General features: G+C 42.4%; 2 protein-coding genes across 3 annotated transcripts; one reads left to right on the plus strand and one right to left on the minus strand.

The window, feature by feature from the left end:
* Positions 1-1,348: 1,348 nt before the first annotated feature.
* On the minus strand, positions 1,349-10,154 carry lsg1 (large 60S subunit nuclear export GTPase 1). Of its 2 annotated transcripts, none has more exons than XM_017478827.3 (14): positions 9,996-10,154; positions 9,064-9,190; positions 8,868-8,988; positions 7,302-7,388; positions 7,124-7,210; positions 6,955-7,015; positions 6,658-6,834; positions 4,214-4,540; positions 4,026-4,127; positions 2,515-2,658; positions 2,302-2,425; positions 2,126-2,205; positions 1,831-2,001; positions 1,349-1,738 (listed from the first exon to the last, which is right to left on the minus strand). In XM_017478827.3, the coding sequence occupies exons 1-14, from the start codon at positions 10,095-10,097 to the stop codon at positions 1,559-1,561; spliced, it is 1,890 nt and encodes a 629-aa protein (XP_017334316.1). In that variant the 5' UTR covers positions 10,098-10,154; the 3' UTR covers positions 1,349-1,558. The 2 variants fall into 2 exon arrangements, with proteins under 2 accessions (XP_017334316.1, XP_053539296.1); XM_053683321.1 differs by lacking the exon at positions 9,996-10,154 and adding an exon at positions 9,546-9,976.
* Positions 10,155-13,428: 3,274 nt separating this feature from the next.
* On the plus strand, positions 13,429-15,362 carry fam43a (family with sequence similarity 43 member A). The gene is made up of 2 exons (XM_017478989.3): positions 13,429-13,532; positions 13,619-15,362. The coding sequence occupies exon 2, from the start codon at positions 13,679-13,681 to the stop codon at positions 14,717-14,719; it is 1,041 nt and encodes a 346-aa protein (XP_017334478.1). The 5' UTR covers positions 13,429-13,532; positions 13,619-13,678; the 3' UTR covers positions 14,720-15,362.
* The last annotated feature ends 577 nt before the right edge of the window (positions 15,363-15,939 follow it).

The raw sequence follows: 15,939 nt of genomic DNA on the forward strand, positions 1-15,939 counted from the left end.
TAGTACAGTAGTATGATTTGTTTCAACTTGGGTTGTGTATAGATGGATCTAAATAGCTTGCATAACTACCTCTACACCCAAGATAATGGAATTTACTACAGCTGGAGTAATATTTGGACATGCGATATAGTACAGTACTTGGTTTTTTGATATACTAGTGTATAGCCAAACGTATGTGGACACCTGGCCATCACACCCGTACGTGGTTCTTCCTCAAACCGTTGTCACAAAGTTGGAAGCACACAATTTTAAAGGATGTCTCTGCATGCTGTAGCATTACAATTTCCCTTCACTGGAACAAAGAGGCCCAAACCTGTTCCAGCATGACAAAGCGAGAGCCATGAAGACACAGTGTAACAAGGTTAGAGTGGAAGAACTGGAGTGTCCTGCACAGAGCCCTGACCTCAAAAATATTCTAATGAAAACATGAAACTAGTTTTTTTTTTTTTTTAAAGACATTTAATAACAAAACATTATAATCTGATCACAAAACTTGTCAAATGTTTCAAGCTAAGGTTGCATAGCTTTAAACACCAGTAAAAGCTACAAAAACAAGCAAAATGTTCACTAAAATGTAGCCTGCATGAAATCTCATGGAATATTTCATTACATCATGAATATATTAAGCTGAAGGGGTTCAAATGATCCAAAAAAAAAAAGTTGGGAACCACAGATTTAGCCGAATCAGGTGTATTGGGAGCAGGAAAAACTTAAAAGGGACAGGAGGTAGTCCAGGACCGGGGTTGTGAGCCTGTGCATTAGGTCATGCATTACATGTGCAGTGTGAGAGAAGTCAACTTGAAAATGTAGGCATCTTCTATTCAAGGGACTCTAAATATATATATATATTTTAAAACTAGAATCCTGAATACAATTTTTAAAAAAATTTAATTTCTATAGTATTGAGTAATCCCTCGTTATCCATTTTAAGAAAAGGCCCTACCTAAACATGACACTTGGAACGGGTAACTCCCTCTCTCTTTCTGTAACCATTTTATCCAGGTCTGGGTTGCGTTGAATCCGGAGCCTATCACGTGAACACTGGTGCGAGGCAGGAAAATCACCCTGGATGGGACAAGTCTTTCGCAGGGGACTGTGAACGCATACATTCTCACCTAAGGGTGAGACAAATCTCTTAGTCAATCTACCTACTGCCATGTTCCTGGAAGGTGTGAGGAAACTGGTGAACCTGGAGGAAACCCTCACAGACATGGGAACAAGCAGCATAGAGTCACCGGAGCTCAAGATCGAACCGGGGACCTTGCAGCTGTGACTGTACCCAAGATATATTTAGGATATACAGTTTATGTAATCCAAAACTTGGTCATAAAAAGAAAAAAACCAAACATTTTAGACACATCAAGAGGGGTGCTTCATTGATTATAAATGTGGCAACAATACAAAATCAGTTTGGATCATGCAGAAATGTATTATTTTCATGGTGTAATTGCGAATGGATTCTTAGAAAGTGGCTTTTATTTTAAGTTCAGATATTTCCATCAGCCTCAAATAGGAACTGTTTCAGTGTCTTTGCTCGTCTTCCATATCACGGCAACGTTCAAGCGTCCAGGTGTTTATTGAGTCTTCTCACTTTCTCCTTCTTGTTCCTGTTGCCGTGCTTTTTCCAAGGTTTCCCAGCTTGCTGTTCTGCGCCTGCTTTTCCTTGCGCTTGTGGGCCACTGCCAGGTTTGTAGCCCATCACCATCTGCACTCCCTTTGTTAGTGCCCGGACGTTCTCCTGGGTGAAACATGTAGTGAAGTGCTGAACAAAGTAGCAAAATGTTGACTAATTTAGGAAAATAATTTATTTCAGAAGACATGATTTGTTACCTGGTGAAAGAAAGTTTTATCAACAGTGTTTTCAATCTGTTTGATCTTGGGAGGTTTATTGGTACACGTGGAAGGACCACTCTTAATAGTTTGGTTTACAAACTTCAAGTGCTGAGGCTGGAAGTCTTTAGCATTGATGAGAGGAGGAGGGTGACAATAGAGCAGCTTTCCCTGCAAAGATTCATAAAAACAAAACGTGCAAAACCATAAGTGCGCTCTTTCATTTCAAGCAGTGAAACGTGTGGACGTGATCGTGAACAAGACAAACCCGAGTGGAAGTGGAATAAATACTTACGGTAACATAGTCTTTCAGGACATAGCGGGCAGATCTGGACTGGTCTGGCTGACCGTGTGCTGTCATGAAGCCCCTCATATCTGAACAGACACGTTCACATTGAAGTTGACACCAGGAAATAATTCACTTCGCTCATACTACAATGTGCGCTTATAACTTAACAATTAGTGGCCTACATCCATAAGCTGAAAGCAGTTCCTCAGAGGTGGGCGAGCGATCTGGCTCTTCGTCCTCTCTTGGTCTGACGATGTTGATGCCGTAGGTTCCCTCCAGCACAGCTCGTGGAATTGTCTGACAAACGTACTTAAGTTAAGGGTTTCACTTGCGCGTTATACACGAGAGCTTAAAAAGAAATTCCAATACTGGAAAAGTGGCTGAAGAGAGGATATGAGAGAGATGGCCGGGACGTGGTCTCGCATCTGGTCGATGGGGAGAATCCCGCTGCAGATCATCTCGGCTTTGGTGGACATGAAGGAAGGCATGACTAGGCCAGGACAGTCACACAGGCAAAGACCCGGTTCAACAAACAATGTCTACAACACACAAACAAATATTTAACATAGATTCAGAGGGCTGAATAACATGAAAAAATATATGACTTTCTCTTGTATTTTGCAACGCCCATCTCAGTATTTGACTGTAATGAAAACGAACTAAAGAGATAGAGAGAGACAGAGACAGTGACTGAGAGAGACAGAGAGAGAGTGAGAGAGAGAGACAGTGAGCGAGAGAGTGAGAGAGAGAGACAGTGAGCGAGAGAGAGAGAGAGAGATAGACAGAGACAGTGAGAGAGAGAGACAGAGACAGTGAGAGGAGAGAGAGACAGAGACTGAGAGACAGAGAGAGACAGACAACGAGACAGAGACAGTGACTGAGAGAGACAGAGACAGAGAGAGAGAGAGATAGACAGAGACAGTGAAAGAGAGAGACAGAGACAGTGAGAGGAGAGGGAGACAGAGACGGAGAGACAGAGAGAGACAGACAACGAGACAGAGACAGTGACTGAGAGAGACAGAGACAGTGAGAGAGAGAGAGAGAGAGAGAGAGAGAGAGAGATAGACAGATACAGTGAGAGAGAGAGACAGAGACAGTGAGAGGAGAGAGAGACAGAGACGGAGAGACAGAGAGAGACAGACAACGAGACAGAGACAGTGACTGAGAGAGACAGAGACAGTGAGAGAGAGAGAGAGAGATAGACAGAGACAGTGACTGAGAGAGACAGAGACAGTGAGAGAGAGAGAGAGAGAGAGATAGACAGACAGTGAGAGAGAGAGACAGAGACAGTGAGAGGAGAGAGAGACAGACAACGAGACAGAGACAGTGACTGAGAGAGACAGAGACAGTGAGAGAGAGAGACAGTGGGAGAGAGAGACAGTGAGAGAGAGAGATAGACAGAGACAGTGAGAGAGAGAGACAGAGACAGTGAGAGAGAGAGACAGAGACAGTGACAGGAGAGAGAGACAGAGACAGACAACGAGACAGAGACAGTGACTGAGAGAGACAGAGACAGTGGGAGAGAGAGACAGTGGGAGAGAGAGACAGTCAGAGAGAGATTTTGTTTTTGATTTGAGACACTGATCGTGACGACAATCGCGCAGACGGCAGATTGAGATACGCATGTGAACAATGCTACTTGTGTATCAGCAGTGGAAGTGAAGCACATTTGCACGCTTTCATCACGTTCAGGCCTGCTCTGAGAATCCACCGATGTCGATATTAGCAACTGCACGAACCTTAGTATTTTTTTTAGCGATACATTTAAACAAATAAATATTTCATTATATATAATCACCATCTTCATTCAGAAGTGAAAAATCTCCCTTGCAGAACGTGCTGAAGTGTACAACTGATCATAGTCAGACGATATCGTTTTCCCAAGCGCATTTTAGTAAAAACATACCTGAAAGTGCTTTGTGTGTCCAGGTGTTGCTGACACCGAGACTTTCTTATTCCTAAAGATGGTGTTGATGGTGGAGCTTTTGCCAACATTCGGATAACCCACCTTAAACAGAAATAGGATCGTGTCATGCTGATGAAATTAATAAACTCTGCGTGTGTGTGTGTAAATTCCCTTAAATGCAAGCTCACCAGTCCTACTGTGAATTGGCCGTTCTTACACTTGGGTCCAGTATGTGCAGATTTGAACATTTCCAGCAGTTCGTCTTTGCGCAGCAGACGGCTCGAGTTATAAAAAGAAGCACAAGCTGAAGAGGCTGCACACTTCTCTTCGTCCTTTTCGTCTCCTGATCCCTCAGAGCAGGTTTGCCAGTCTACATCTGAAGTGCAGTCTTCAAAACTCGCTGTCGTGTCCTCTTCTTCGTCATCTTCCTCGTCCTCTCGACTCCTTTCCTCTGAGGCCTGGGCCGCCCTACATTCTGCATCGCTTGACTCCTGAAGGTCATCGAGATCTTCTCCCTTTAACGCCAGGCAGGAGATAATCGCAGGGTGAAATGTGAAATATCGGTCAGATTACATTAAGCATACTGGTGCAACTTACTTTGATTCACATGCTTTTAGGAGTTTATTCAAATTTATTCTAGAAGAAAATTTCAGAAAGCTCTAATGCCGACGTATCAAAGAGTTTACTCTTAACTGAGGTAAAAATCAATAACAAAAGAATGTAATAATTGGTATAAACAAAGTATAACAGCACTTCATCCGACCAGTTTGCATTCGAATATTCCGTCTATAGAAGAAAAAAAAAATTCAGATACGTTAAATAAAAGCAGAGGCAGAAAAAGGGGTTGTTGCTGTTCATCTCCAACCAGATCTTTAAACAAGCTGGAAATAACTAGCTACATACACCACATGGTCAAAAGTTTGTGGACACCCGACAATAACATCTATATGTGCTTGCTGAACATCCCGTTCCAGATTTATTCCTGCTTTGCTGTTATAATAACCTCCTCTGGAAAGGTTTTCCACTAGATTTTGGGCCATGGCTGTGGGCATTTATACTTGGGTACCTTTGTCTTTTTATTTTTACCTGGCAAAGTCACATCCAAATCAATTTAATTGAGAAACATCAGCATGTGCTCTGTAGAAATGATTACGCACACACACACACACATATGCATATACAGACATAAACATACATACATATGCGGGGGGGGGATACCACAAATGACCAACGTTATAGAACGTTGCTGCAAAGCCGTTGCTGGCAATTACAGCTTCAAGACATCTATGGTAAGAATACGGTTTTTGCACCATTTGGTTTGATTTTGGCTCATTCCTCCCATAAAATTGCCTTCGAATCCAAAAGAGGGTCACTCTGATGGACTCAATTTCAAAACCCTCCATAAATAAAAGTCAGGAGATTGGCTAACCACGAGAGCACCTTTTCCTTCTTTTTTTTTTTTTTTGGGTAACCAGTCTTGAGTTAGTTCGGCTGTATGTTTGGGGTTGTTGGCTCGTTGAAATGGCCATCTTCACACCCCCGATGAGATCAAATTCTCCTTATAACATGTCCTTATACCGTGGGTTACAGAGAAACAGCTCTATACCATGATGCTCCCACCTCCATGCTTCACTGTGGTTATGGGGATTTTGGGATCATATGCACGACCTTCTTTCTCCAAACATGAGATGAAATCTTGCCAAAAACAGTTCTGTTTTTGTTTCGTCTGAGCAGAGAATGCTGCTCCAAAAGAGGTGTGGTTTGTCTAACTGCTTTTAGACATGCATCTCCGTGCTTCATTTGAACAACAGAGTTTTGTGTGAGGTGAAGGAATGGAGACGACTGCAATGCAGTTCGGTGTTTAATCGCGCTCTGTGTAACTCTCGTTCCTGCTGCTTTCAGGTCGTCCTGCATCTCTCTGACTTCTCTCTTACCTTGGGAAATCTTGCACGGCTCACCTGTCTGGGGACGACGTTCCATCGGCATATTATCCAAGCAGTTTTACTGACGGGGGATGTGTAAGAACTTTGTAGAGTTTTCATTTCGGGTGTTGTTTAATAATATTCTCCCTGAGGTCCTTCACGGTCTGCACTTAACAATTGTGGTTCTACACGGTTCTACAAAGAGCTTTACACTGGTTCTCAGACACCCATTCACACACACACACCAATGGTAGCAGAGCAACTTGGGGTTCAGTGTCTTGCCCAAGCACACTTTGGCATGTGGAGTCATGTGGGCTGGGAATTGAACCACCAACCCTACGATTAGTGGACAACCTTCTCTACCAACTGTGCCACAGCCGCACCAACTCGTGAACCCCTTTGCTTCCCATGCGACGTCTTTTATAATGACACCAGGTGCAATTTGTGTGACAATAAATTTTATTTGTTATTATTATTATTGTACCTTTACATATATATTTAGCAGCATAGTGCTCGAATAATCTACATCAATTTCGTCGTTTTTATTTAAACAAATGTTTGTGTTTATGAATAGATCAAAAGACGTTTGTAAATTTGAAGTGGACTTTTGCACTTGTTTATTATACAACAACAGCAACAACAACAACCCTGTCCGAATCTTTACTTTACCCTCGCTCTATACGGGTCGCCGAAACGGACGTAGTGCTCACCTTTTCTTCGGCGTCCAGCCGCTGTGCCTCAGCCAGCGCAGACCAGAACGCTGCTCTGATGCCTTCTTTCTGAAAATGCTTGGCCCAGGCACGACGCTGCTCTCGGGTAAGCAGATCTGCTTTGTTCAACAGTAGCATGTTCACCTTGTGACTGGAGACCTCTTCGACGTATTTCTCCTGATGGCCGATTAAAACAACAGCGTGTTGCAGTAAACGGAGACAGAAAATTCTAGTAAATCAATGTTAGAAAAACGAAAAATAAATAAATGAATAAATAAAACAAATGTATTTACGTACTAGATCAGGACATCGGAACAGCAAAGGGTTTCTGGCATCCACTATCTGGACCACAACATCACTAGAGAGAAAATATTGCTGAATAATTACAAAGCTGATTCAAAGCACCAGTGTAGTAGGACGACATTTATACATAAAACACGGCTAAAAATCACATTAGAGAAAGTACCTTCTCTCGATAACTCTCCAAAGCTGCCTCCAAAAATCCAGGTTCCTCTCAAAAGGGGTAAGAATCAGTTTCTGTTCCTCCTCCAGCCTTATCCAGCAAAAAGGGGCAAATAATTGGAACAAATCAAGTCTAACAAAGAAGCGATAAATAGCCGAAAAACAGAAAGGAGTTCCCTCACCTTGCCAGCTCTCGTCTCCATGTCAGGAAGCTGTCTCTTTCGGCCTGCTGGAGGAGCTCGGGGCTTGTGTTCTCATCCCAGTGCGGTCTGTAAACAAAAACACATCGCGATAAAGGACTTTCAAAAAGGAGTCAGTACAACACGCAGCTCTATTCCACCAGAAGGCCTGGCGTGGCAACCGACCCATAATCAGCCATAATGTTGTTGCTATTGCCACCAGTACACAGTGCATACTTTTGGTATTTTTCAACACATTTGCGGAATTAGCTAGTCAAAAGTATTTGCAAGTAATGCGTATACATTCCAGTTTTTCAGAGAAGGGACTTCCTGTCAGAAGGGACTAGTAGAACTCAATGATGAGTTCTAGTAGAACTCAGCGCCAATGACGTTGACGGGGATGCCGCCGCCTCTTCCTCTGCAGACGAGTCCAGTCCTTCAATTCAGTTTTATTTGTATAGCACTTTTTACAATGGACTTTGTCTCAATGCAGCTTTACAGAAACATATAAACACAGGATACAGATTTTAAGTGTGTGAATTTATTCATATTGAGAAAGCCGGTGGCAACGGTGGTGAGGGAAAAACTCCCTAAGATGATATGAGGAAGAAACCTTGAGAGGAACCAGACTCAGAAGGGAACCCGTCTTCATCTCAGTAACAAAAGATAAAATCAAGGGAAAGTTCATTATGGTTTTAACATGAAGTCTGTTTGTTGAACTAGTCCAATGTTCACTAAAGGAGACCCGAGTGCAACCCAGCATGTGGTAATTTTGGTCCTAAGGCCATTGCAGCAACCGTAGTTCCAGCAACCACAATGAGAACGTCCATATGGAATTGAGGTCCAAAACCATTTTCATGTACCTCAAGTAGCATCATCCTAAGCAATCTCCAGGCTGTAGCCTCCAGTTAGAGGCTCCATCCAGAGGTAGGGAATCAAAATGGATCAGACAGTCCTTCTTGTTATTAACTTCTGTGCCAGAATGAGGAGTTTTTAAAACACACGTCAAATATGAAGGAAGAAGTACTATTTCAGACATCTGACCTTACCGTGAAGTTGACGCTGTTATATAACTGCATATATAAAATGCTAAACATTTAGCCACCCGTTCTCGACGAGGATCTCAGACGGACGCGCGGACAACCCGAAAACACAACCCTTCCCTGATTCGGTGGTGGAGCCGTACAAACATACCGGTGTTGCATTTTGTATTGCAGTAACATGGGTCTAATCGCTACCACTAATACCTTTTTTCTTGTAGTGTTGAAAACCCACCCAAAAAAACCCAGCATTCTTTACCGTCGGCCTCGTTCCAAGATCTTTATTGTTAGAGCGTAACGGTTATTGATGGAGTCCTTCGTAAGAATTCTCTCAGTACAGGTAATCATGTCAAAATTCTCGTCAGATGTGTCGGATCGGTTCCTTTAACCAGAATATCACAGTCCTGTTGCTGAACGCGCAACAAGTGTATTTATTCAACTGTATGTTTTTCCTTCAGGTTCACTCTACACGAGGGTTAAAGGGTTAACCGAGTTCAATAATACTGCTTCAAAAGCAGTGCTTACAGACCTTCGTGGTATGCGGAGGAACTGTCTGTTGTCATCATGGAGCTTCTTCAGTCTCTTGGATTCCTCAGCTGTCAGTAGGCCACTCCTGGCTTCAGCTGGCACCAATCTGATGTTCAGTTTCTCTGAAACATTAAAGCCAGTTACAGACACTGTACTTTACCAAGACGTCTGGAGAGAGGAAGTGCAGAAGGATCTACCTGCAGTAAATTCTGTTCCTGCCAGTTCAGCCGTGGCCAGAAAATCATCCAACGAGCTCTGCTCCGTTACAGACTGCAAATTCAGGCGACCCCAATCATATCCGTCATTCAGTTCGCTGGTGTGGAGCTGGTTCGGGAGGGATGACGACATGTTATATCAGATACTAGTTACGTTTATTTTAGAAACTATAACAAACTACGTTTATATAATAATTCATTAAAACAACGCAAAATTGCACGGGCAAGAGTGCTGTCATAGTAAAAAAACAAAACATTTATATTTCAGACTCTATAGGGGGAAAAATTATTTTGGTTTATTATTGCTGTTGATAAAAGAAGTTCCCAAAGAAGCCACAGCTGGATAGAGTCCTGTACGTTGGCATGGCAACTCAGCCTGACTGACAGCCTGTAAATCTAGTAATGGTTTCAATGTAATGGAATATTGTTAGAGATGTTTACAGTTGCAATCAAAATGATTCAACCTCCATTGCAAATCAGGCAGCTGTATCGACTCTCGACTTGAGAAAACACAGTGGACCAACACCAGCAGATGACCTGGCACCCCAAATCATCACTGACTGTGGAAACTTCACACTGGACTTCAAGCAACTTGGATTCTGTGCCTCTCCACTCTTCCTCCAGACTCTGGGGCCTTGATTTCCAAATGAAATGCACAATTTACTTTCATCTTCCCCGTGATTGTGGTTGTGTGTATTGAACCAGACGGAGAGATTAAAGCCTCAGGAAACCTTTGCTAATGTTTTGAGTTAATTAGCTGGTCGCCATTTCTGTGTTATTTCTTACATGACCATAACTAGTGTATACACTCCCATCACAACTCTGAGTGACTCGGCTATCTACTATAGCTAACCCGTTAGCAATAACAGAGAACAACTGAAGAAAGTCTTGTTGCTATAACGTTAGCTTTATACCCATGTGTCGTTTCTTCGGTGTCCTCGGACTGCATTGAGTCTCTCCTTCATTAAAGCTCTCCCTAAACCCGTACCATCTCCACGACCCTTCTTCTTCCCCATCCTGACGCGTGTGTAAATCCCTATTACACTTCCTCCACATACCACACCATGCGTGTGGCGAAAGTCCCAAATGCGTCCTCGTTGTAAATAAAGTGCACTACGTAGGGCGCAGAAGCTGTTATTCTTCCCTAAGAGTAGTGCGCCTATATAGGCAATAATAAGTTATTTAGGACGCAGAGGAAGTTATGTGGAATGTTCCATGTTGACATGCAGAGGGTAGAGTGATTGCGAATATAAACTATCAAACAAAACACACACAAAAAAACTTTATCTGAGGTAAAGCGTTTGCGATGAGCTATGTGTGCGTCTTTAAAAAGCGTTTGTTCATTTGAGAATGATTAAATAAAGGATATAAAGATTTGAAGGGGGGAACAAAATGATAAACACCCTTTTGGTTGCGTCTAGTGTGCCAGTGTTAAGCGTCGTCTAAAATCTTCCTCCAGTAAAATAGATCCGGCTTCACAGAATACTGCTGCGGGCCAAATAAAACCAATATAGATATAAAACAATATGAATAAATAAATAAATAGTTGTCCATCATAGGGCAAAAAAAGAAGACCGAAAAAACAAGTTTGGTGGGTTTATTTTTTTATATATATATAATCCGCCTCCCTTTTTTTGTCCCCTCAACTACCATTGTTTATATTGTAACCTGTTGTCTGCTTCCCCCTGGCGTTGACTGATGACTGTTTTCTGTTTTAATGATAAATCTAGTCTTTATTTAACATGGAATATTATTCCCAGTTTTGCATTAAAATAACCAATTAAGCTATTAAATTTCCATAAACAATTTTGCTATTACGTTTTTAAAAAAAAAAAAAAAATCAGTAATCCAGTTACAAAAAAAGGAAGAAACTTTGCTGTTCCTATCAGAGTTAATATACAGTAAATGGCCAAAAGTTTGTGGACACATGACCGTCACACCTATACGTGCTTGTTTGAACATTTTCTGGGAAGGCTTTCCAGAAGATTTTGGAGAATGGATGTGGTTCAGATTTGTGATCAAGATCATTAGTGAGATCAGGCACTGATGTCGGGTGAGGAGGTCTGGGGTGCAGTTCATCCCAAAGATGTTCGGTGGGGTTGAGGTCAGGGCTCTGTGCTGGACACTTGAGTTCTTCCACTCCAACCTTCACAAACCATGTGTTCACGGAGCTCGCTTTGTGCACAGGGCTATTGTCATGCTGGAACATGTTTGAGCCTTTTAGTTCCAGTGAAGGGAAATTGTAACTCTACAGCATACAAAGACATTTTATACAATTTTGTGTTTCCAACTTTGTGGCAACAGTTTGGGGGAAAAACAATATATGGGTGTGATGATCAGGTGTTCACATACTTTTTTACCATGTATGTAGTGCATTTAGTTGTTGGGCTAAGACAGTAATCTGTATGTTTAGTATATGTTTGGATCCTTTTATATTTTCTAGGAGAATCAAGTCTTTCTCAACACCATGAATCATAAAAAAAACTTGGCAGGTAATGAGAAAGTTGAAACGTAGAAAAGAAGATAGGTTTTGATACACATATTACTTTTCTCCATCTAAACGTTTTTTCTTTTGACTTTTTTTCTAGTGACGTGAAATGTCAAATATTTTGGTTATGTTTTTTTTTTAACTGCAACTTTTTCCATGAAAACTAAGAGTATTAATTTTAGTGTTACCTGATGTATAGTTATGAACAGAGGTGAGTAGGGTAGCCATTTTTTTTACTCAAGTACAAGTAAAACTACATATAAAAATAATTACTCAAGTAACGGTAAATTTTAATAATGACTTGAGTAAGAGTAATAAAGTATCCAATGAGAAGACTACTAAAATAGCAAGTTACTAGTTACTTTGGATCTGATTAAACTGAAGGGAAGATCCTGTATCTCAGACTACATGGAGAATTGTGATGGATGTGATGGGTACAATAACACAAAACTGATTATTAAAACTCATATATTCATTAATATTTAACAGTATCGGAGGAATGCCAGTGAATGTACTGAAGAAAAAGGAAGCACGTTACTACCCACCTCAGGTTATGAAGCATGGACACACACACTCACACCAGAGGGAGATGTAGGATAGCCAACCCACTTCCTCTTTATCCGGTGGGAGAACCCAGACAAACCGATATGGGGAGAACATGGGACAGGTAGTAACCCAAACTCAGGACTGAACCGGGGACCCTGGAACTGTACATCAGCATCACTAATAATAATAACAATACTACTACTACTACTACTACTACTACTACTAATAATAATAATAATATAAACAGAAGGTAATTTGGCCTGTAATTTTCTCAGAGGAGGACAGAGAAAAACACTGACATCACATAGTAGCACCTGAAAAATAAGAAATAACCCCAGGATCCCGTGTACATTTAATGCAGTCTGAATAGGGCTTTCAATACAATACAGAGAACAGCCCTCATGTGAGTTTGTGATACCTCCTAACTCCAGTAGATGGCAGCATTCCCTCGTTCTTATTATTATTATTATTATTATTATTATTATTATTATTATTATTATTATTATCCATCCATCCATCCATCCATTTTCTATACTGCTTATCCTTCAGGGTTCAAGGCGGGGTACACCCTGGACGGGGTGCCAATCCATCGCAGGGTACAATCACACACACATTCATACACTACGGACACTTTGGACATGCCAATCACCCTAGCATGCATAGCTTTGGACTGGGGGAGGAAACCCGGGTACCCGGAGGAAACCCGGACAGAACGTGCAAACTCTGCACACACAGGGCAACGGCGGGAATCGAACCCCCAACCCGGGTGGTGTGATTATTATTATAACAATAATAATACAGGTACACTAGTGGCCCACATAAAACCGAATCATTCTCTTGTGATCACATTTCTACATTTCAGTGCAAATAAAGCATTCGCCTACTAAACTAGAACCCCTTTCCATAAAGCACTGTAAAATAAAAAACCCTCTTAACACCTTATGTGATGCCGGTTCTACAGTTTAACAGTGCTCTTGCTTTAAAGACACTCAGTCCGGATTGATCAATGTCTTGGGTTTACATTGTTCTAAACATAGGCTACACGTTGACCAGCAAAATCACTGAAGCAAACCAGCACGGGTGGAGGAGGCCTTGTACTTATTTTAACCAATCTGATATTTACAAAGGAATAATAATTAATAAATGAATAAAAACCATTAAAGATACAAAAAATTAAGAATGTAAAACGAAAATATGTGAAACATCTAACAGGTGACATTTCTGGCTCGTTCCAAGGAGGACACTCAGACTCCACACCCCCCTCTGAGACTCGGAGTTGGTTCAGTCCAGTGTATAATTACAGGCGTCTGGGGCTGCTGCACTTAGTTGACGGCTCCTTATGATGCAACGGGAGGGAGTGAAGGAGTGAGAGAATGAGGGAGGGACAACTGATAAGAACTTCTGATCTGCTAAGGAAGTGAGTGCTAGGACATTTTAGTCATGTAAGGATTTGTGAGAAGGTTTCTTTTTTTTCCTACACGGACGCTGTTTGTTGCTGTTTAGATGCAGTAGGATTCTTCTTCTTGGTGTAGCTTTGCCTGCCCTGTGCACAACAAGACTATAATGTTGCCTTGGAAGAAGAACAAGTTTGACCTGATCGAGGAAGACAAGCAGTCCAAGCACAAGGGCTACGCGGTGAGTCTGAACTACTCCGCGCTCACCACGCTGGCCAAGGCGTGTCCGGAGAGCGCGCTGAACCGGGTCGGCAGCATGTTCAAATCCAAGAGGAAAAAGGTGAAGATCACCAGCGAGGACCCCACGTACACGGTGCTGTATTTGGGTAACGCTACCACCATCCAGTCGAAGGGTGAGGGCTGCACGGACGTGGCCGTGAGCAAGATCTGGAACAAGAGCGAAATGGGAAAGAGCGGCACGAAGATGCGGCTGACGGTGAGCTCACACGGAGTGCGCATGGTGCACGTGGACGAGCAAGCGCGCAGACCTGGACACCTGTACTTGCTGCACCGGATCACCTACTGCGTTGCTGATCCACGCCTGCCCAGGATCTTCGCCTGGATCTACCGGCACGAGATGAAGCACAAGGCGGTGATGCTGCGCTGCCACGCAGTGCTCGTGTCCCGGCCGGAGAAGGCGAAAGCCATGGCGCTGCTGTTGTACCAGACGTCAGCCACGGCGCTCGCGGAGTTCAAGAGGCTGAAACGGCGCGATGACGCGCGGCACCAGCAGCAGCAGCTGATCGGAGAGCAGACCATCCCACTGGTGCCGCTGCGCAAGCTGCTGAACGGCCAGTGCTGCTACAAGCCTCCAGTGGAGCGCAGCAGGAGCGCGCCCAAACTCGGCTCCATCACCGAGGACCTGCTCGGCGAAGAAGCTGAAGCAAAAGCCACGCAGTTTGAATGCGAGGACGTTCTGGACACGGATGAGGAGCGCGCAGGCACCGAGAAACCCGGGCTGTGCCAGCTCATTAACGATTTGGGCGAGATGGGCATCGGGAACGACGTGCGGACTCTAAAAGCGGACCTCAGGGTGACCAGGCTGCTGTCTGGAGAGAGCACCAGCAGCGAGTCGTCTCTAGAGAACAATCACGATCCTGCGGTCGTGTCCGGCGATGCCGACGAGCGCAAGACGCCAGAAGTCGGCTGAACTCCGCAGTGACATGTTTCCGTCCGGTTTTTCCGACTGTTTGGTTGTGGAGAATGTTCGCCTGTAGTCTTTTGTGCCACTGTTATCCGTTTCACTTGAAAGAGCGCTCGTGCGCTTAAAAGTTTTGTGACTCCGACTTTGGACTGCATGAATAAGCCATGTTTCCATCCAAGGGGTCTTATCTTACATTACATCCAAGGTGTTGTTGTTTTTTTGTTTGTTTGTTTTTAATGGGGTAGATGGTTTGCAAAGCTTGAGAGAGAGAGAGAGAGAGAGAGAGAGAGAGAGAGAGAGAGAGAGAGAGAGAGAGAGAGAAAAAATAAATATATCAAATGAGATTTTTTTTTGAAAAGGAAGTTTTATCCAAATTATTACTGTGGAATGATGCATTCAAAAATATAGCAAATAAACAAAATATAGAGTAAAATAATTGGCTTATTCTTTATATTTGATTAAGAATTATGCAGCAAAAACAACAACAGCAACGTAAATATGAATGGAAATACTCGTGATGAAACCCTTGATTAATTGTGCAAGTTTTCCCCCGGTCTGAAGTTTGAAACCTTGAAGGTCAACATGAAAAGGAAGGCTGATGTCTGCTATGTCTAGCCACTGAAACTAAATAAAGTGTGTGGTTTCCTGATTCAAGACTCCGTCTAAGTTCAGGCAGTGAAGTGTTACAGAGGTGGTGCACAAGTAAGAACATGAACAGGGCTGATGAAGGAAAAAAAAAGGTGTATTTTGTATCGTTTTTTATTATTATTATTTGATTGTTCACTTGGTGGCATAAGTTTAATTTGACATTTGGATGGAACCCCAGCTGTAGGGAGAAGAACGAACCAAGGCGCAGTCAACCTCAGGTTGAGCTGGGACAAGGAGTAATGCGGAATAATAAAAAAAACAAACAAACGCTTTCCTTTTCTCCTGTCACATGAAAAGTTTTACGTTCAGGATTGTTTACCCAAGTCATTTCCTCAAAGGAAATGTTTCTCTTTTAAACAACAACCCTTATATAATGGGTTATATATATTTTATATTAGGGTTCTTGTCTAAAACAAACATTTCTTTGAGGAAATGAATATATAAGTGTGTGGTGATTATATATCTATATCTATATATCTATATATATATATATGAGAGAGAGAGATAAATAAAAAATATATATAATATATATATATATATGTGTGTATATATATATATGTATGTATGTGTGTGTATAT

Source organism: Ictalurus punctatus, chromosome 10 (genome assembly GCF_001660625.3).
Source record: "Ictalurus punctatus breed USDA103 chromosome 10, Coco_2.0, whole genome shotgun sequence".
Lineage (NCBI taxonomy): Eukaryota > Metazoa > Chordata > Actinopteri > Siluriformes > Ictaluridae > Ictalurus > Ictalurus punctatus.

Excerpts from the sequence above, each read along its gene's own strand:
- lsg1 (XM_017478827.3), bottom strand. The coding sequence starts at position 10,097 with ATGGGGAAGAAGAAGGGTCGTGGAGATGGTACGGGTTTAGGGAGAGCT. Across the intron at positions 2,426-2,514 it reads ACGTCCCGGCCATCTCTCTC|GTTTGTCAGACAATTCCACG; the intron begins ATATCCTCTCTT and ends TAACTTAAGTAC. Across the intron at positions 1,739-1,830 it reads ATAAAACTTTCTTTCACCAG|GAGAACGTCCGGGCACTAAC; the intron begins GTAACAAATCAT and ends TGTTTCACCCAG.
- fam43a (XM_017478989.3), top strand. The coding sequence starts at position 13,679 with ATGTTGCCTTGGAAGAAGAACAAGTTTGACCTGATCGAGGAAGACAAG.